Genomic DNA, 22,820 nt, shown 5'->3' with positions numbered 1-22,820 from the left:
TAATTTTGAATAAGTAGTGTTGAATGCTTTGTCCAAATGGCAAGCTTTCACACTTTCATTGGATTCCTTAGTTATTCCCAGAATTTTGGGCTGCTGTAGATCATGATATGCTTTTCCAAGAGCACAAAATTCTTAATTCACCTCTGAAAGAGAGAATTCTCAAGATAAATGGAAGTGGCTGAAACTCTGATTTTAGACTTGCAGGACCGAAAGCTCCCAGTTACAACTGCTTGATGTAGAGAGGAATTTCATGTCTGAGATTACTGACTGGGGAAAAATGTTCTGATGCATTCAACTATACGCTGAACTGCAATGGCAGAAAAGAGATATCAAAGTATGAAAAGCTAATAAAAAATGTTGGTGTGAGATGATCCTACCTAGGCAAATGGTTTCTCATTATTTATTTTGTTGTTAAATTTAACCATCATTTCTAAATAGCTATAGTCCTCCTGCCTGTTCTTCTTACAGCTTTTTTTTTTTTTTTTTTTTTTTTTTTTTTTAAATCTCTGATTTGCAGAGATGTCCTTGCTTGCAGTCAAAGCTGTATGGCAGTGTACCGTGTTTCAGACAAGGTCCAATGAGGACAGTGAGTCTTTAAGTAACTTCTATCACTTGTTTGTGGCTTCTTACCACCGTATTGTATTTAGAATAGTAGTTAGTATTACCACAATATTTCCTCCCCTATTGGTGAAGGGTCTAGAGGACAAGACCTATGAGGAAAGGCTGAGGTCCCTCGGTTTGTTCAGCCCAGAGCAGAGCAGCCTGAGGGGAGGCCTCATGGCGGCCTGCAGCTCCCTCACGAGGGGAGCGGAGGGGCAGGCGCTGAGCTCTGCTCTCTGGGGACAGCAACAGGACCTGAGGGAACAGCATGGAGCTGGGACAGGGGAGGGACAGGCTGGGGGTTAGGGAAAGGTTCTGCACCCAGAGGGTGGTCGGGCACTGGGACAGGCTCCCAGGGCAGTGGTCATGACACCAAGCCTGCCAGAGTACAAGAAGCATTTGGAACGCTCTCAGACACAAGGACTGATTTTGGGGTGTTTCTGTGTGGATGCAGGAGTTGGACTTGACGATCCTTGTGGGTCTCGTCCAGTTCAGGATATTCTATGATTCTATGATCTTCCAGTATTCCAATATGGCTGCTTAACATTGTTAATTATTGCCCTTTATTAACTTAATCAGGCTACAGACAAATATAATACAAATGATTATAACTTTCAATATTAACAGACATTGAATAAACCTTTAGGTTAATGTCTTCTAGTAAAACATAGTGATTTAATTATTAAAGAACCAAAGAACATGAGTGATGTGCAAAGGACTAATGAGTGATTTAAAAGATTTAATCTTGTATTAAGTATTTTTTTTCTGATTGAATATTCTCAGCAGAGTATATCTGATCCACATTAGTTCTGAATCACTTCATATGGGTCACAAGAAGTAACAGGATACAACTTTTGTATGCTGATGGAGATCACCTATATTAGGAAAAGGCATAAATAACTTTGTTAATCCTGTTAGCCATTAACCTTCCAGGTTGAATTTTTCATTAATCAGTACTTAGCATTTTTCACTTAAGCAGTCTTTCACTTTTAGTTATTTTATTTTATTTTATTTTATTTTATTTTATTTTCAGTTAGTTAATTTCTGTTGACCACTAATAATAATAATAAAAATCTATAAAGTCTCTGGTTTTCTATACTGTGTATTAAATACAAAAACGATCATGCAGAAAAAAATAATAATAATAAAAAAAACAACGAATGTACAAAGATACCTTCTACAATTCTACAAACTTGTTTTTTTTAAACATCTGAGTTCTTTTAAAAACTGCTTTTAATGAAGTCTGTAATGCGGAGCTTTTTATAAAGTACCAATATTAGTCATCTGTGTTTCAGATACAATATTATTGTCCCTCTTTGTAAAAAATTTACCTCTTAATAGCCAATCCTTCTAATTTATTAAAATTCATGAAATATTAAATAACTCTCCCAAAATGGCTGGTGCATATTCATTCATTATTCTTCTCTTATTTGTTTCACATCTATATGAGCTTTATTTGATATACATACATTCCCTAATGGTCATCATAAGGATTTTATTAGTATTAATAAAAGGGTTTGAAAAAAAATATTTTATTGAAAAGCACAAAATTATGTGTACCACCTATGGTCAGTACATCTGTGATGGAAATCAGGTTTGGCTAACTGCTATTTTTCTTTCAGCACATTTAAAGCTGATTTAAATTACCATATCCAGAGAGTAAAATAATCTTGATTCCAGCTGCCTCAAAACATGTGTTTTAGTATCTTCAGCCTTAATTAATATGAGGTTAAAATTTATTTTCTGAAGCCTAGTTTTTAAATCAATGCATTCATGTATTGGATTTTACACAAATATATTTATATAAGATGTCTTGGAGTTATTTTTAGAGCCTTGTGGCCATCAGAACAACCATAAACAACTCATTTCCTTCCTAATCGGAGAAGAAAACTAGCCTAATCACCCCACCCATTTGTTCCATCTTTCTAGCATTCAAATTCTTCAGTATCTTTGAACAAAGAATCCCTCCTCCCCATAGCCTAGCAATTTGGTACAGATTAATATTGGCTGTTCATTGACAAAATTAAGTTTTTAAAGACTCAAAATACTCCAAAATCCTCTTAAACACTCATCTGCCCTCCAAATAACAGTTAAATAATAATAATAATAATAATTCAGGTGCTCTATACTGTAGGAGGAGATCTGTCACTTACTGCAGCTGCTATCCATGTCTCTTCCATCTGGCACAGATTTTCATCAGCCTCAACAGATGTAGCACGGTAGGTCAACACAGGGCAACCTAGCTCATCAGACCAGACTAATGTGTTGCTTCCTTTTATGGCAGTAGTAAATTAAAATTCTTGCAGTATTCTTGGACTCTATAGCCCAGCAGTAATTTGGTGCATGTTGTTGTTGTGTCTAAGCATATTTTATACTGTTCAATGGATAGGTTACTGAAGGTTAGTTTTCATGTTTGTTTAAGCCTCGTTCATTACTCATTTACTACATCCAAGACCCTTAGATGTTTTTCCTCCTCATTAGCTGCAGATAAGTCCATTAAGCTTTGACCAACATGGGAAAGAAAGAATCTAGATGGTGAATATTCAGTATACGCCATTATATAGTGATTCTTAAATAGATTTAAACTACAGAGGTATTCAGTAATGAGAGTCTCCTGCTAGATGGCTAATATTTACTAGTTTATTACATTTGTTAAAATTATGCAAAATTAAACTGGAAGCACCTTAACATATTCCATACCTTCAGATGTGTAACAAATATCTTTTTGCATACAATATGAATATGTAAAAACATACTATGTTTTTAAGATACAAGGATCAATTTCTTGGATCGTTCACTCAACAATCATTTAGAATGTTTTCTAAAGGCCACTTAAGGCAGTAAGGTGGTATAGTATACTCCTATATATCCCTGTGAAATTAATTATATTTCTAATACCTTTACAAGATACAGAGTAAGGGACTATTTGGAATTTTAATTTCTCAGCTATTCTTTCACATTTAAGTATGATGAGAAATTGCTCAGAATGAAGCTGTATTTTATAAATTAAAAAATACTAGGAATATAATAAATAAATAAATAAATAAAAATGAAAGCTCAAATTAAATCTTTTGCCATTCTGAGAGTTGCCTTCATGAGCTTCAGTCTGGCAGAACATCTGCCAAAGATAAAACTAAAGTTGATAAAAGGAAGGATGTCTTATCATGCCATTCACAGTATAATTAAATATGCTGTTAATTAAATATGATCCAAAGTTTTAAAATAAATATAAAAGAACTTTGTGTATGGTGAGGACCTTTGAAACTGCCATACTGAATGGACTTTTTGGTATAATACTTCTAAGTATTATAGTAATATCTGAAATCAGGTACTCTGAATTTGAAGCAGAATTATTTCCCAAACTGAGAATTCGGCAGTTCTCAGAGGGTATAACTAGATTTTCAATATCCTTCCTTGGTAAAGGACCCATTAGATGTGTATAAGAGATCTGTAATCTGTAGATTACCCCCTTCCTCATGAGCAGAAAGTTTAAAGTGGAGAGCTTATGCCTGCCAATTTTCAGAGAGTTTGTGTCCATTCCTAATTCTTGTGTAGCTTCGGGAGTTGTATGATTGGGACAGAAATTTAGGAAATGCTATGTTCATTCCCCAGAGATCCCAATCCTTCGTAAAACCATTAGTGATAAAGAAGCACGATGAAGTAGAAATCTAGCAAAAAAAAAAAAAAAAAAAAAAAAAAAAAAAAAAAAAAAAAGGCACTCATTTTCCCACATGTATGTCTATATGCAAAGTTTCAGTGCCATGCTCCAAGGACAGGCTCCGAAATATCTTCTTTGCCTGTGTTTACCAGCTGTGGTTAGTGAGATACAAGTAATATCCCCAAACTGCTTTATATGTAGATCCGCAAAATTGTTTACTAAGGATTAAGGATCAGAAATTTTCAGACAGTGTATAACAAGTACCAAGACTACATCTTTGTTTTATCTTTTATATCTGCATTTCTCATGTGTCCATCACCATATGTTTATTTAGTCTTCATGGTATTCAGAAGTTACTTGCAGCCTGAGAGTCTGACAGAAACTGGCTTCATTTTAATAAAGCATTTAATTTAGAACTCTAAATGTTTTAAACGTTTGTTATTATTTTCTTCAGCATGTACCTGGTCCAAGTTTCTCTTAAATGTACAGCTTCTCTACATTGTAATTTCACAGTCAAAAAACATTAGTGACAACCATTAACAGTATACAAAATGAAATGTAAACTGTAAATACCTGTAACTCGTGGCTGGAATTGCTCAGTTCATCTCTTAGGTGTTTTGAATCACTAAAGAAATCCCTGGTCTCTTTTTAGGGACCAGGAGCTACTGTTGTCAAGGAACAAGAACTCAGATATTTCTCTTTGTGCCTTGGAGGGCTATTTGTGGACTATTCATTTCATGACATCTGACATGCATGTACATTTATTTATTCCTGCATTATTATATCCTTCCTTTTGAAGATCTGTCCTGAACTCTCCAGAAACTGTGATCTAAATGCCACTCTAGTATGTAATCCAGTAGCTGAGCAGGAAGAAAAAAACACATAGGACAATTTAGCATAAGGAAAATGCTTTTTGAAAAAATGACATTTAATCATGCAGTGCTGGAAGTCTGCATTAATTTTAGCTTTGATTCTCTAATTTCAGGACTAAGAAAATGTAATATAAGGTAACTGAGGAGGAAAACAAAAAAGCTTCTTCACATTCAGTTTTCACAGATGCAATAACAATCTAATATTAGGTAATATTAATTTTATAAATATGTCTGTACGAATAGTGGTCTCTCACTATCCTCCAACAGTTATAAACTAGTGCATACAAACGTGCCAAATATAAACTCTGCACTAAACAAAAATAAACTGTTTTTCTGATAAATCAACTCTCTTTTAAGTCATGTCTAGGACATCTACCCAAAGAAAATAATAATTAATTCATTAAGTAAGTTTAATGTACCCTTAAGATATTTTAACAGCTGAAATTGTAACAGACCTCAAATTATTTCTTTCTAATTAATTTTTATATGGAACAGGAAAATCTGGAAGTAACTGACCTTTAAGAGGTAAAACCTCTTCTGCTACTGATGATATGAATTGTAAATGAAATTCCATTATAATGAGGGTAATGTAGCAACTACAGTAATTGCATTACAATGAGGAAATTTTAGCCTTGAAAGATTTAAAAGCTAATTACTGAATGCCATGGTGAAACAAATGGAACTGTTTATTTCTATTACGTTAATATCTGAATTGCTACTAAGCAATTTCTCAGTAAAGATATCTTCTAAATGCTGGTAGGTTCAAATATTTTTATTTAAGCACCAAAAGTTTTTGTTCGTTTGTTTGTTTTTGTTTATTTTTATTTTATTTTATTTTATTTATTTTGTTTTGTTTCTTTGTCTGTTTCATTTTTTTCCCCTACACCAGTTGCATTCAACCTCACTGGCACAGTTGCCTGTTGCACTCCAGAAGAAAGGTGACTCTGAGGAAAAGGGTGAGTGATGAAGAAATTTTCTCTTTTACAGTCATAACGGGAATCAACTGGAGTCCTGTCCTGACAGGGTCTAAGTCACCCTTGTACTGTTCATTTATAGCCCCCTGGCTGTCCATAGGGCAGACAGCACAGATTTTATATGGGATTCTCCTTTCATAATAGGGGGTGTGTTCATCCTATTTTTCCCCCATGAAATGCCCTCTAAAAATCTTTCAAGAATAAAACCTCCGCAAAATAATGCTTTTTACAGGCAGGGTGAGAGTCTGTAAGTAAATGGAGTTTCTAATGAGATATATAACACACAAAAGAACTTGCTACCCATGTGTAGTTTTAAATTATTTAGATTGGCCCTTCATATTTAAAGTGTACATAAAATAAAATAAAAAGAAAAAAAGAATAGAAAAGAAAGGAAAGAAAGAAATAGCACAGTCTGACTTTTGTTTATCCTTTAGTCATTTAAATTTTAAAATAACCTTAAATTATCTTCAGAGAAAGTAACTACTTGAAATTATATGTTATTCTCTCAAATCAAACAAGCAAATAGAAATGTTTCCAGTTAGCGCATTTTGAGTTTATACCCTCCTTTAAACAGTGAGTATAATTATTTACCGGTGTATTTTCAGAAGCCAGTATGTTCAGCCTAAATAAAAATCAGCATTTCAATGTAAAAAAAATAATAAATCAGCATTTCAATGTAAAAGGTTGTTAGCCAAAAGCAGAGAAAAACACCAGTGTACAAGCATCTACTTCTCTTGTCAATGGCTAATAGAGGTTTATGACACTCTCATTGCATCAGGTTCTGCAGTCTGTCAGATGGTTGGGCTAGTGGCACTAGAAGGAAGCGTTTTACTGGATAGAAACAAACATCAGGAACAGCAGTGCAACTTTAGAAATGTTTCACAGCTTTTCCAAGAACCAAGGTATACTTCCTCATCACCAGCTGAAACAGTTATAAAAGCAAGATTACAAGGAGATAAGGCCCTATCTGCTTATTCACCATGCACAGCACTATTTTGAGGGGTTGTTGTGGGAGGGTAGTGGACAAAGTCACAGCAACGTGGCTCTTTGAGAAGAGTGAATGTTATAAGATATCAGTTTCAGAATATCTCATTCTCATATAAGAGTATTAATTATTTGAATTAAACCAATTTCTTTTGGAAGGAAAAACAGACAGTCATCAGGCACCCCATGAAAATATTTGAATCTTTGGTTATCTGCCTGTAAGTTCCCATTATGGTGGTCAGGCTTTGAACTGGATTGATTTCAACAGAAAAGCAATGGTGCGCAATACATCATTTCACAGAGAAATTAGCACCAAAGGATCTCACTGTGTGTTCTTGATTCAGCCCCTTTGGTCTTTTTCCACGACAACCCACATTCATTTATTGTAATGTTCAACTCTCATCCTCAAAGACACACAGCAACTGTTCCTCCCTTCAGGAAAGATAACAGGAAATTTGCCAGTAACTTCAATAGGGACAGGAATAAGTCATTTATTCTCTAACATCCGAACACATAAAAGCTTGTCAGTGTATGAGGAGGTAGTTTTATCCTTTTTTCCTCTATTTTAGAGTCTATTTTCAAACGTTCAGACACTGGATCTTCAATGAGAAAAGTTAACTAGCCAGGATACTTGGAGACTTGGACACTATGAATAACTCTCTCCTGAACTAAGCTAATTGTTTTTTTTCAGAGACTAATAACTTACAGGGGTAATACAGGCTGTGACATTTACAGATTTCCTAAAAGACATAACTTTTAGATTAAAAATAAATAAGCAGGGCAGATAACCTCTGCAGCATGCACAACTGCCACAGGAGGGTTGGACTAGATGACCCCCAGAGAGAAATTCATCAGCCTGTTTTTCTGCCACATTAAGACTTATTAACTGTAGTAACACAAACCAAAGAAGGACAAGCACTGGCAGTGGTTCCCAGGTGGAAAATAGATAACAGGGATGCTTCCTAATCAGTTTCTAATATAAGAAAGGTAGTCTTTATATGAGAAAGATAGTCCACTCTTATAGTGATATAGCTGTCAGCTGCATTTATTGTCTTATTTTATTTTATTTTTTCCCAGGCAAAGATTTATCTGGCTTCCCCTGCTAGGATATAGCCTTACTGGTCATGAGATGACAGGTTTTTGAGGGGTGGGAATTGTCCCAAGTTTATTTTACTTTTTTTTTTTTTTTTAAACAGACATGATCAAGTAAGGAATAGAATAACTTAAATTGTGTCATGTAACCATGTAAGCCAGTTGTAATGGGGAATGTATAATTTCTTAAAGTCTTTTCTGCTTCTCTGGTTAAACATGGAACTGGTAGCTATTTCAAACTCTGCAATTAATAGAATTGGGTTATGACACAGTAGAGATAATAGAACCCAACCACAGAAATGCCTTAAGAGGAATATGCCTTCAGAGGAATATTTGGGAATATTTGAAAAGCAAGTTCAAATACATTTTCACATTGAATAATCCTTGCAGAGTTGAATTTAATGAAAGAATGAACTTGGTTGGCAAGACTCAGGAGAGAAGATTAATAGCTGAACGGCTTTGTTTCGTTATATGACTGCTAATTTAATATTCTCTTACAAGCTTAAAAATAGACATTTTCCTGTCATTTCCTTTAAAATCATGCTTGTTTGACTTCTACATCTTAAAAGGTACAAAAATACTTGAAAGAGCTGTTCTCTGTATGCAGAAACATTTTTTTTTCCTGACTGTTATAGAGATCTATTATAGTCGGAATATTTCACTTCTATTATAGTTTTGCATATATTTTTTTTTTTTTCAAAATTACTATGCCACATGATATCATTATCACAGAACAAATGAGGTTGGGCAGAACCTCCATCATCTCATTCAACGTTCTGTTCAAAGCAGGGTCAGCTAGAGAAGGTTGCCTAGGACTATATCTAGTTCAGTTTGTGCCCATTGCCTCTTTTCCTCTTATTGGGCACCACTGAAAAGAGCCTAGCTCCATCTTCTTTACCTCTCCATCATCAGATATTTATATACATCGATGAGATCCCCCTGAGCTTCTCCAGGCTGAAGAATTCTGAGATCTTGGCAGGTCTTGTGATATTCAGGAACATTTCACAAGATATGCTCTAAGTCATTAACCAAGACTAAATTCTCTTTCTAAATTACATTGCTCATACTTACATAGATGCAATGATAGAAACCAGCACAAAGTGGAAACTTAAGCATCTGATTCTAATGAATAATTAATTAATTAGGATTAATTAATTAGGATTAATCTCACCAGTTCCAAATGCAGAGGAAAGGGTGAATTTGTGAGTTATTTAAAATGTGTTTTTTGAATAGAGGTTGCTGTAAATTGTCAGATAATGTAGTAAGGAACTACATATTAAGTGTGATGAAATTATTATAGTCAATGTAACTAGGGCTTTTCTGAAGCGAGGGAAGGGGTGTGTGTGTGGCATGTCTAAATAGTTTATAATTTCAATTCCAAGATAGTTCTTGAGGTTGGGGGAAAGAGAAGGAAATTGTCAATTAGGAAGTTCAAAGACTAATTTTGTCTGTCAACAGTTCCTCAAAGTATGAAATATGAACTTCTAGATGCGTAGACAGATATGAAATGAAAGGGTTCATTTGCAAACATAACTCTGGGCTATCTTGTATTTGAGCGGGGTTTGTTGTTGTTGGTTTGTTTTGTTCCCCCAATAATATGTCTGTGTGCTCCTTCTCCCAGTCATCTCTGTGGTGGTTAACCACTCTTAATCAAAAACAGTACCTCTGATGCATTTTGTTTGTACTGTGCATGTGTAATTGAGTTGTGCAAATGCAGCAGAATAACTGCCCATGTGATTGAGCTGGAGTTGTGGTTATTATGCAGATGAATAATGTGTGTTTACTCAGGATTCTCCAGCACAAATAAAGGTGCAAATAACCAAAAATCTCTTTAAGTCACCATTGCTGGAAGAACAGCTCCATTAAATGTCTGCCCAATGCAGCTGGAGAGGTAGATACGGCTTTCCCTCTAGTGATCTTCAGAGCATCTCTGACATCATTACAGGTGCCTTCAAACTTTAAACAGCTGGGTAGATAGAGATATTAGACTTCTATAGGTAGCTGTGAAAGACTAATTTACGGCTTGTAATTCTTATTATTTTAACTGCCTAAAGGTACAGCTGCAGTGTGGGTGGGTGGAACATTAGGTTGTTATTTGCTATCAATACAAAATACATGAGCTGCTGTGAGAATATCTGCTCTGTAGGGGTTGTGTTTGCTAAATTGTCAGCAAATCGTTTTCAGGTAAGCCTAAGCTCCCTGTTAAGTCTAAGTCATTATTTTTGACTTTTTCCATAGTGCCAACTATGAGACAGAGACTTCAGTGTTTCTAATTTGTTTTTAATTGCCTCATTTCTCTGACATTGTCCTTTCTGTGTCATTTTGAATCACTTTACACTAGTTCATGTAAGCAACATTTAGTTACTTCTGCATTGCAGGCCTTAAATTTTTAGAGGAAAAAATCAGCATACCAAAGTGCCTTGAAGACAGTGTAACAAAACTGCATGTTTCTCTAGGCTGGTCCTTTTAAGTAAACATCCATATTTAAAGAAAGGCATGACCTGGCTAATCAGCAAGATTTTGCTGCAAAACTCAAAAGAGGTAAGTAACGTTCCCAATTCACAGTTCTTGTTTGCTAGAATTATTTCTCTGAAATCCCAAGTGGTCTAAAGTGCTTGCTCATTGCTGTTGATGGAGGTGTTTCTTCTCTTTTGCAAAGATATTCAGATAATTGTGCTGTTTGTATAACAGCTGTTTTGTCTACTCCCTGTGACCACAGGGTACATCAAGATCTTGAAAAGGAAATTGATTAATGTGATAAACTACCTCTTTTATCTAAGCTGAGTTTTTGAAAACGCACTGTCACTTCTCTGACACTTGCTCACTTCAGCATTTATTCAGTGTCTTCAAGAAAAAAGCACTAACCTAGTCAAGTTAGATGGCGGTTACAGCAGTCGCTAAGTCTAAACTTTGCTCATTTAAGTGATTTTTACTCTTGTTTTTGGGTATGGTTTGGGGGAGGTGCTGGTTTGGTCTCTTATGGTTTTTTGTTTTGTTTGAAGATATCAATTGCGAAGCCTTAAGTGCAAGCAGTCGTCATTCCTTTAGTCACTTTTCTTTAGGGTGTTGTAGCATCTCTCTGAAAACTTGACATAACTTTAAAATCAGATTCTATTATGCTACTTAGGAGAAAATGCCTTAATTCATTTAACATCTCCTCTGTTTCATGGCGACCATGGCTGTTTCGCTGTTACCTCGACTTGCAATACAGTGATACAGTCAATGCATCACGTGGTCCTTAACACTGTCTAGTTTTATTACTCCAGTTGTTCAACAGCTGATATTGATTTTTAAGCCTTGGACCTGAGAGAAAGCTAGTAGCAGCAGGCAACTGATGTTGCATCTTATTTAAGGTAAGGGACAGCTTTGTTCTTGCTTAGCTCATGGGCCTTTACTCTCATCTTCTTTGCCCAAAGGACTGCTATGGCTCTGCCTGGAAAGGCTGTTCTGAAAAAGTTATCAATGGAAGGGGAAAGGAGGAAGAGAAGGAGGTACAACTGGCACCTAATAAAATAGCGCTAAACCTAAAGTGTTGAAGGCACTTGTCATTCATTCAGCAACATGCCACAGAAACAACTGAATCCTTATTCAGTGTTCATGTAAGCCTGTACCTCTTACAGGGAATTTAGTAATTTGTAATGAAAAGCATCGTTTTGAAAGGAGGGGGGGGAAAAAAAAGTACTTCACTTTCTGTGAAGTACTAACAGGGGCTCTCAAAAACATGACAGTGAGTATTTTTGTAACTTTCCTCCTTAAAATAGTTATTTCCAACACAGGGCTATTGACATGGCAGGAGGCACTGAATGAAATGCAAATGCTATATTCAGAGTCCGTTGTCTGAATCTAGGAAGCAGCACTACTTGACTCCTGGACCTTCTGACTCTGTGCTTTTTTAGACACCCTTATCTGAAATATTAATAATGAAGCATTAGAAATTCAGTTTGAAATACTAATCCAAATAGTATCTTTCTAAGGAAAGTTCTTCCTTATATGTGGTCTGCAACCTTCTGAAGTGTGTAGAGTACTTGAATTTTGAAGTAACAAAGTACTTAATTGCTATGACAAAGTGTTAGGAATGAGGGAGGCAAGAAGAATTGTAGGGGAAGGCAGAATGGTTGGTTTAAGAGATACAACAAAATACCGCAAATATTAAGTAATACAACCTCTATGGTCTGTGTGATGTTATTAATTTCAGCCTAGTACTAAGAGGAAAAACTCTTAGTTTGGCTAGTCCATTTTCAAAGAGTTGTTAATGACATTTTTTTTTTTTTAAAGATGGGCTTTAAGAAAACGGGACTTTATAATGTGCTTGTAAATATGTATTATAACATAAAGTATTAGAGACATTTATCTGTTTTTTCTAGATGTCAGATAATGACAACTTGATTCCAAGGTGCTAAATTCTGTGAAATTCAACAGTAAACCCATAAGAGACATAATGTAGTGTGCCAGGGCAAACCAACTTGTAATTGCAAGGTAATGGGGAGTCTTAAAGAATAGCTCTTTTGGGTACTTACCTGATACATTCCCCCAGCTCGGTATAGGAAGAAAGCTTCAAGCACACTTTCAATTTTATGATTAAAAAAGTAGGTAAGTATGTGTTTGTCACAATGACAATAATGAAACTTGACAATAATGGCAAGCACTTTAGCAGTTCTTTACTGAAATCTTAAAGGAAATAAAGGCTTGCAAGAGGGATTAATTTGTGGAAGTTTCAGGGCAGAAATCCTCTGTGCCATAGAAGGCTGGAATGGCAGCTGATGCTAAATGGTCCTCGTGGCAGGGCATGCTGCTAGTTTTGGTGTCCAGGATCACCAATTGTTTGAGAGAAAATAAAAATGACACCTGATGCCACATCTGAACAGTTAACAGACTGTAGTGACAATGCTTTATGCCAAACAAAAGGGAAAGTTAGAGTGCTGTACCAAGTTTTGCATGATAAATGCAGTGCGACACAAAAATTAAAGATCATTTGGATCAACTAATAACTGTCACATCCAGCAAGCAGAGAATGTTTGACTACCAATTTGGCATGTGAGATATGGCTAGACTCCATAATGGTTGTTACAGTGGTAGACCCTTCTAAATTTGCAGCTGCACCTCATCTGATGAAGCAATTTGAACACCATGAGATTAAGATATCAAAATACTTCAGATTGCCAAAATGCTCTGTAATCATGTGAAAGTGAGGCCTGTAAATATTCTTAATGTGTAAAATTTCCAAGGTGGTCTATTATGATTTTTATATATAGATCCTACCTACAGCTAACCAACACAAAATGCCTTTTTTTTTTTTTTTTTTCAAGTGTATAATAATTGCCAGATCCTTTCAGCATGATTAGATGTGCTACACCTCCTACTTCAGTAAGAATTGCACTCCTCTACAATAAATCCTAGCCCATTTGAAGGATGTTTTCTGATTATCTACAGGAGAGTATTTCTTTTATTCATACATTATACTTACTGGCAATGGTATCAAAATGTCTATCTAGGCACCAGTTCAGTAATCTAATTGCTTCTGGAACTTCATTGATTTTTCTTTTTAAGCAATTACAGAGAAGATATGTTGATTTCAGTGATAGTGTTTCAAAGAGACTGGATTTATACAGCAAGAGGATTCTCTGCATTTTGCAGAATCTTTTGGACTCTAAACAATGTAACAAAAAAGTCATATCCTAGAATAAACTTTTTTTTTTTTCCTGATGGAGGTTCTGGAGAAGAACCTCTGTGTCTGTAGATCCAGTGTTTTGGAGGGATGAAGAGGCTGTGTTATAGAAACAAGGTAATACTGATCCAGAATTTAGAGACTGACTAAATTAGATTGAATGTACTATTTTAACTCTTTCATTGTCTCCAGAGGCAGAGGGAAGGGACAGATGAATGTTTTAATCCAGGTGAAAAATTTCTAAGTGAAGCTTGTGTAAAGTTGCCAAATCAGGTATGTTTTTTTGTGGTCTGGATGCACATAAAAGCCACAAATATACCGTTTTCTTCGTATTGAGATGGTAGGTAGAAAGAAATTAGTTGTTGAGTTCTAAACAAAATCCCTTCTTGGAATGCATAAATGGTATCTCTATAAGGCAAACACACAGTGAAATATGCATACTTTCAATTAAGTAATTTCTTCCCTGCTCAGGTAAATAAAAAAATTACCATGAATACCAAGCACAATTGAGTGAAGGTATCTTTTGCAACCCATTCTGTTGTAAATTTTATTTAAGCGCCGTGTATCTGAGATACTTAACTAACTTAGTATCTGAGACAGCAGGCATGACACTAAGTGCCTAAATTTTCATTTTTCTGTAAAAGGCTTGATAACAGGGAACTCTTTTATTTCATAACTTTGTTGGAAGCCTCAAAGGGGATTTTATGTCATCCAATTTACTTACTTAAAGTTAGGTCCAGATGCCAATTCCCTGGATTGCCTGAGTTAGTTTGAAATTTCTTTGTATCTTTCAGAGCTTAAGCTGTTAAAGGCCAGATGATATTTGAGAACATGTTTTGCCATTAACTTTGATTAAGCTTTGTCACCCCTTTTAGGAGTCCAGGTATCTCCATTTCAGTTCTGAGAGATCAGTCTACAGGCTGTTCATAATGCCAGAGGTTTGCTTAATAGAACATATGGGAGTGCTGGGTAACCAATAATATAATTAGCCAAATTATTACTTTTTTTTTTTTTTTTTTTTGCCAACATCCAAGATCAGATGGCCAGTGTGTGCTTGGATAATCAAGGTTCCTGTCTTGCAGGCTCCTCACTGTAGTTAATTTTAATTTGTCTTTCTTGGAGAGTGTGGGTATAGTGATTTCTATAGCTGACTTGTAGCTGTTCACTTCTGTTCCATTAATATTGTAAAGATTATTTGTAGTCTTACAATCTTGTTTAAATCCAAACCATCTCCTTGCAGGCTTCAAACGTAATTACTATGCAGCTTTAATTTACAATTTAATGGGGGTTTGGGGGGCAGAGGCACACCTCTCCTACTTCTCTACTTTATGGATGAGGACATCTTATAGCAGTATCAGTGTTTTTCAGTTATTAAAACTGGATTTTTTTTTTGCCAGTAGGACTACATTCCTTTGTCCTACAGCTACTAGTTTCATTACCCTCTTGAGCAAACAAGCTACTCGCTTCAGGGAAGAAACTTCTCAGCAGATTTTTAAGAAGGTACTTGGAAAATATTACCATGCTGTTTCAGAACTTGTTTCACTACTAAATAGGCAAATTAAATCTGTGAACAAAGGATCCAAGTGTCATCATGAAATATCTTTGTGTCAGCCTCATCAAAGAAAGACTGAGTCCCAAATGCTCTCATAAATAATTTATCTCAAAGTATAAGTTTTTATGTGCTACATAAATGTGTGCATTACACAATACATGTGTACAATATCAACTCTTAAGTATTTTAAAGTAATGTTGCTGTCTTAGACCCAAGTGATCAACAGTGAGAGAAATGTTGGTTCTAGATGTCAGTATAGCCTTAACTCTGCCTCCACTTGAGCATAGTAATATCCATTGCATACAGGAGAGAATATTGGTGTTACATTGCTGTGTCCTCTAGACCTCCTTAGTGCAGAGGTATAAATATCAAGGTTATAATGAAGCCAGATTCATTTAATTCCAGTGACTTTCTGGAATTAGATATCTTTCTGTCATTGTGATTCAGTTTAGTCAGTGATTTCCCTTGACTTTTCTCAGAGAAATTATCTTATGCTACCCATGAAATATGACCTAATACATAGGAAGCATTTGAAGATATTTGCTATGGGACTCCGGTAAAGTGATAGTGAAACAACTGAGTTATTGTCCTTGCTATGAACAAAGAAGCAGCATGCATTTGAAGTATAAAATATATATCACAGAATAGCTTTTGTTTTAACAAATGTGAAGCCTCCATGTATGCCAGTGCAGCCTGTGGTATGCAGCTCAAAACATCTACCTGGTGTCCAGCATTAGAGCTCTAATGGAAACTGTTTTCTGAACCAGGAAAGGAAACATTTTATCCCAGCAGAGCTTGGAAATCCCTTGTACTTATATATCTATAATTCTATATTAATATAATGAAATCTTGGAAGTTATTAATGATTTCTTTGATTCCATATGACCTCATCAGAAAGAATTCCTTCGTTCCATGTACTAGATCATCACGTGACGTTCATTGAAATGGGCAGTTTATCATTCCAGGTTTCTGGAAGCCAAATATAACCATTGAAATCCAGCTCACAGACACTTTTCAGTAGGTAACACCTTGTTTGGTTATATATCTATGGAACAAAGATTGCTTGGATTGTTTGTTATGGAACAAAGAATTGACAGTTGATGCAAGCAATTGAGGGTAATGGTGATATCAGTTAAGATAGCTGAATGTTGCCAAGAAAAAAATTGTATTGGCAACCTCTGAAAAATGTAACAGCTTTCAAAACTGTAGTTTTGTTAAAAGTAGTGTGATAATCCATCTATTAATAAGATTTTTGAGGAATCACTTTTTTTTTCTTCTACAAAAAGAGCAGAGAATTATTTTTAGGCAATCTGGCTTAGAATATAGTTCTCTATCAAGAATTTAATTTCTTATTTACATGTTACTATCTTATTGATTTCACTAAACCCAGCATTTTAGGCAGGATCCATCAGTATTGCAAAATAACATGTAGCACGGATTTTGATTATACCTACCAAAAAAAAGATTTTCTTGATTTCATTGTCTTCTGTAAAAATAAGGAGTCAGGATTTCAGGTGCAGTATGCTAGTGGGCTTGCATCATCTCTCTGAATGGGTGTACAAAGCATTGCTGATGACTCCTTCATAGGATCGGTCAGTTCTGAATATTATCATGCAATTGTTGCAGTGTAACTGAAACCAACAAGTTAAAGAATGTGAAAACTTAAAGCCTTCTATAAATGAAGGGACATTTTATCCTTCCTTAGTATGCACACACAACAGACAGATGCATGAATATTTATGCATGTGTGTATATATATATACACACACATATGGAAATATAGCACTAGTCACTTAAAAGGAAAAAAAGGCTATTTGTGATGAAATTTTCTAAGGATGCATTTTACAGCATATTATTGGAATGAAGGCTAGTTTCTCTAATAGACTGGAGCATAGTGACATCATAGTCAAATGTATCCTCATGTTAATTGGTATAATTAACTTATGACATAACTAATATAATTTCAAGATTTCCACTTTGTTAAGTGGAGAGAGAGAGGAGTAAGGGAGAATCCCATAAAGCTGGCAGTCTTCTTAGCAATGACAGCTGAGATTGATAGCACTGTGTTATTAGTGCTGCATGTATTCTTCTCAATGCCCTGACACTAAAAAATCAGGTTAAGAAAAATACAAAATGCTACCCCTTAACAAAGTACTGAAAATCCATATATTGTATACGGCAGTGATGCTCAGTCCATGCTCATTATTGATCTTCTCCAAAAACCTGCATGCATTCAAGTACATGCTAGTAACTACAGCTGCTTTGCAGGCTACCTGTCTACTTCTCTTTCATTAAGCTCTTCCTGCTGTCTCCTTCATATGGAAAGGGAAAAATAAAAAAAATGATAAAAACAAACAACAACAAAAAAACACAACTTATTTTGCACTGAATTTTGAAATGTACATTTCACAATTATGTACAAAGAAGATTCATTTTCGTACATTCGAAGTTGGTTAATATCTTAATTTTAAACCTTGCTCTGTAATCCTTATTTCTTTTTTTATTCTTACTCTTATTTGATTTTCTTTTAGTATTTATCATCGTTATGTAGTAGCCTTGTAAGAAAGACATGAAGAAATAAATGTCTTTTCTTTAGTTACTACAAAATTTGTTCATATTTGATACTGAACAATAATTGGCTTCACTTCTAGCTACAGTTCTGGATTGTCTCCAAGGCTGTCCACTGTACACCAGTCCTCCTTTTTCCTATCCCCCTGACCTCATATCCTGAGGGTAGGTGGTTGTCAGATATTAATCCTTCTAGAAAGAAAGGAAATATCTGAGGCATAGTAGATGTTTGCCAGAACATTCATGTTCATCAAATAACACATCATTTAAGTAAGTGACTAAACCAAAGACTGAAGTCTGCTAATACAAAAAATGCTAACCATTCCTTGTATTAGCAGTAGTTTTGCAACAGTTACAGTATCTTCTTTAACTTTTAAAAATCTTATTAAAGTATCTTTTATGTCACACCACCAACTTACAGGACCACATGCGCTCATATAAACCTGATTCTTCTCTGATTGTTTATACCCTACAGGATCACAAAGTCAGCAATACACATATATATTCATAAATAATGCAGAAATAGAGCAGAAATTAAACCAACTCTTAAATAGGGAGTAATAAGAAAATGTGTGAAGAGGGTTGCTTTACAAATTCTTAAGTCTTTATAGTGCATGTGGTGTTTCCTGAACATCTGGTTCATGGATCCACTCTTCATATAGGAAACAGATTAGCAACCTCTGTCATGCACCATAGGTATTATTCCATCTCAAACCACTAACTGACCATTAACTCTTCTTAAATTAACTAGCTCATCTGAAGGCAGTTCATCTATATCGAGTTAAGTGACATAAAAACTTTCATTGCCTGTAAGTAATTTTACAATAAAGAGAGAGTAATTTTTTGTTGAGATATTTTTGTGGCAGGGGCCTAGCTTTTGCACATTCAGATGATGTGAAAGAGAGGATGATGATCTGTTTACCTTGATATATGCTCTGTTAATTATAGACTGTCATTAGGGTGAATCTTTCAGGCTGAGAAACTTTTCTCCATCAGTGGTTGAATGTGAAGGGCCTGCTAAAATGCATGTTTATTTCACCACATCTCTTTTGTAAATGTCTATACATTTGGATCTAACCTGAGGGCACCAGATAACAATGTATGAATGTGTATTGTTCATTTGATATTCTTGCCCAACTCTGAACTTTTGGAGAGCCTTTCTCTTACCACCATACCATTACAGGGTACTATGGCCTTGTTGCTGCTATTCATGCTGAAAGCCTACTACTGATCTTTCATATACTATTTGTCCTGCACAGAAAAGGGTGGCTGTGACTGTAACTCTCTGTGAATGTCAACACCAGCATAAAAGCCATCTAATGGAATACAAATGATTTGAAGACCTCTGCATGTGCAAACCTGTGGGAGCCTCAGTGGATGCCTCTGCCAAATTGCATTTAGTTAACAGCCATGTATTTAAATCACGGGAAAGTGTGCAGCAGCTGTTTACCTGGTAGAAGAGGGTTGCTATCTACTCTCTGCTGAGCTGAGACTTCTGGGTTTGGGGTGGGGTTTCATTTCCTTGCAGTTACATATTTCATGCCTTGCCGTTATCATTTCTTTCAGCTCATTTCTCAGTGTGGTGTCAGGAACATAATACTGTTTGTCTCAGTAGCATTGGATATGGCAGCCTAGCTCAAGGAATTTTTTTGCTGACCATGCAACAAGGTGATGTTCTCAGGGTTTTGGGATTCCAATGTCATGCTCCTCTTTGTGCACTTTCTCGCACTTTCTCACTCTCCCTTCACCTAGTCTTAGGGGTACCAGCTGGTAGTATAGTCCAAATTCAATATTCAAGCACTTCTGCTTCATTTGTGCAAGTACCCTTTATTTTTTGCTATAGCTGCTGTTGTTGTCTCCTGCAAGCTAAAAATGTCTATGTTAAGCTGACTTAATCCTCTTAACGACTGTTACAGATCTGTGCCATACCCCAGCATGTGGTGTCTGAACATTGAGAAACAACAGTGGTCTAGATGAGGGTCTTAAGATACTACTGTACTTCAGGACAGAGAGGTGACATTTTTCTGAATGTAGAATTTGTCTTGGATGGTAAAATAAAATAACATTTGCGGTTTTCATGTAGTTTCAGATCAAAGAGGGAAGTGTATTTTAACAAATTCACATTTCTAATTAAACTGGTTCTGATACATGAATCAAAGTATCAGCATTAATATAAAAGCTGAAAAAGATAATTAGAGGAAATTGGCCTCAGTCATTGAGCATTTCTTATGCCTTTCTTTTATTCTATTATACAAAGCTTGTTCAGTCTCTACCTATTTCTTGTTCTTTTTCTTAAGCAGATATGGATATTCAAGGACAATTTCCTTAAAATTCACTCTGGAAAGTGAATATTATCTAGTTGCTAGGAGATAACTATTTGTTTCTTTAATAAGAGAACACTTTGGCTGCTTCTTGTAGGAGACCCTGCTTACGGATCTCTGCTGTCACATTTTTACCTAGAGATAATAGGCTAACAAAAGCTTTTATACAGCAGTATGTATCTGTAGACTTAAGATAGAAGCAATTACTTTTAACAAAACAAGAACTCCAAGAAATGTTAGCTGTCCTTCAGACTTGTGCATTGTCTTAGGAAAACAAACAAACAAAAAAAAAAACACAAAAACAACTACAAAATCTTGAAAGAAACAAAGAAGAAAGGCTTCCAATTGTTATAAAGGTTAAACTTATGCATGAACAGCCACATTTAGCCACATCTTGTATATGCCATATATTCAATTCAATGTCAAAAAGCAGAAAAGTGCGTGGCACGTTCAGGAAGGTGGAAAAGAGAGTTGGGGTGGATTGAGCTGCTAGTTCACCTATTCAAAAACGTACTATTGCCTATATTTGAAAATAGTGTTCAAAACCTTTCTCTTCTGCTGAAGATTTTTCTCCCTCAAGATTTCTAAGCATTGACACTAAGAAACTGTGCAGGAGTAAGAACCTAAATTCAGTGTTCTGTGTACTGAGATTTATATGTTCAAGGACAACACTGCATCAGCATTGGTATGCTATACTGGTTTACCAGGAAACCTACAAACCTGGCCCCGGTACAGCATCTTGCCTAAATGCTCTGAATGAGTTTAATAATCTGGAATTCTGAAATGTTTAACTCTGTAACACCCACATCTGAATGAGCAATCACATTGTCTTTTTTAGCAGTCTTGTTGAAAAACACTAATTTTAGTAGCACAACTCAGCTGTTCTAGGACTTAAGCTGCAGTTTTAGGAAAAGATAATGTTGGCATATGACTACTTTTCCCATGTTGCTTGACTTATGAATGGTTTATGAGAGCAAGAAAAGATCTTCCATTTAATATTTTTGTCTAGTATGATTTGAGGATGTTTCTACTAGGTACTGTGAATTATGAAGTAATGGGGTTATTATACAGGTAAATGTGCCCTCTGAGTAATTTGTAGTTATAGAAATTGCTACAGATAGAACTATTCACACAAGGTATAGCTAATCAATATGTCAAATTCTACCCTGATACTTCTCAGTTTTTTAAAAACAGTGATTTTGGAATTAGATCTCATTTATCTTCATGCAGGTAATCCATTTTTTTTTTTTTTTTTTCTGTAAATATCCTTTTGTGAGCAAGTTAAGACTTCAGGACCTTTTTTTTTTTTCTATTATTATTATTCCTAAATATAATTTTATTCCTAAATTCATGTACAAGGTTTTTATTAAGTGTATTTTTATTAAGCTATAATTAATGTTTGAACACAGAAGTATCTTGTAGGCTCTATACTTCTGGCTATGCCAGAGAACCTGCTACCCCTTTGCCACAGATATTGGTTTTTGTTGTTGTTTGTTTTGTTTTTGTTTTTCTCAAATTCTGCTCTAAACAAGAGTAAAATACCCACCAGTAGATGGAAAAGAAGAGGGAGGGAAAATGTTGGATATCTACCACAACACCTTGTTTAACATTCAGTAGCTACTCAGCCAGCCATTGCTGCTGTAGAATAAAAAACTCAAATACTGGTCCATGCTTTGTGCTCTGCTGTGAAGCAGGTTTGTCTGAGCATTACCATTTTCCTGCTGTACATTAGAATTATTTTTTTCTTTATGGAGCTGTACCAAGGAATCTGCACTTTGGAGGGGAAAAAGAACACAAAATATGTTGTAACTGGTAGCTAGATCATTCACTGAAGTGTCTCTGTTATTAAATTAAGCTGATAATCAGTCTGCTAGATGACTAATGCAGTGTTAGCCAGACTGAGCTATGGCATTTTCAGTACTGGAAACATGAGGAAGATGACATGGTATAAACATGGAGCTGTTGGCTTATACGGTACTGAGGACATTCATATGAGTGGTAGTCATATGGTTAGGACCTATAGACACAGGCTGGTTGGTAGGAGCAGTTGGTTGGAAAACTTCCAAGACCCTCAGTAGAAACTGGGAAAAGTAAGCATTCTTTTACGCGCTTACACTTCACTAGACTCAAGTTGAGGTTGCAATTTGTTCAACTGTCAATTAGAATTGTGACTATTGGTATTTCTAATGTCACATTAAGTTTCAACACATTAATGGTAGGATAGTTTCCTACACTTCTGTGTTTGTCAGTGCCATGGATTTCAGAGTATTCCTAGAAGAAATCGGAGTTCCCATTGGTCATATGCTTCCAAAGTATTTTCTTTTGAGGGCATCTTTGCATATTTTGTCATGGCAAAGACTGATCTATGGCACATGTGCATCCTCATTTAGCCCAGTAACTCTGTGAGCGGTTATGTGTCTGTGTCCCCAGCTAGATTTCTTTGATTACTCTTTTGTCATCTCTACCACTGTTTCTCCTGTCCCTTCACAGTTACAGCCTGAGTCTGGAAGTAAGCTAACTTCTATATTGCGGGC

At 35.5% G+C, this 22,820-nt stretch overlaps 1 protein-coding gene and 1 long non-coding RNA gene across 5 annotated transcripts in view; one reads left to right on the top strand and one right to left on the bottom strand.

The window, feature by feature from the left end:
- SGCZ (sarcoglycan zeta) overlaps positions 1-22,820 on the top strand; it is a 447,021-nt gene that overhangs the window by 62,957 nt on the left and 361,244 nt on the right. The window contains exon 1 of one of the 4 annotated variants that reach the window (XM_035323849.1): positions 10,446-10,721. The exons of 2 other annotated variants lie outside the window; for them this stretch is intronic. In XM_035323849.1, coding sequence (XP_035179740.1) covers positions 10,677-10,721 — 45 coding nt within the window. In that variant the 5' untranslated portion in view covers positions 10,446-10,676. Of the gene's footprint in view, positions 1-10,445; positions 10,722-22,820 lie in introns of those variants that run through there. One more of the 4 variants, XM_035323858.1, reaches the window with a different exon arrangement.
- LOC118165662 lies at positions 12,823-13,201 on the bottom strand. The gene is made up of 2 exons (XR_004750165.1): positions 13,064-13,201; positions 12,823-13,025 (listed from the first exon to the last, which is right to left on the bottom strand). It is a non-coding gene; the product is annotated as an uncharacterized LOC118165662 (long non-coding RNA).

This window comes from Oxyura jamaicensis, chromosome 4, assembly GCF_011077185.1.
Source record: "Oxyura jamaicensis isolate SHBP4307 breed ruddy duck chromosome 4, BPBGC_Ojam_1.0, whole genome shotgun sequence".
Classification (NCBI taxonomy): Eukaryota; Metazoa; Chordata; class Aves; order Anseriformes; family Anatidae; genus Oxyura; species Oxyura jamaicensis.
This window is presented reverse-complemented; position numbering and strand designations above follow the sequence as displayed.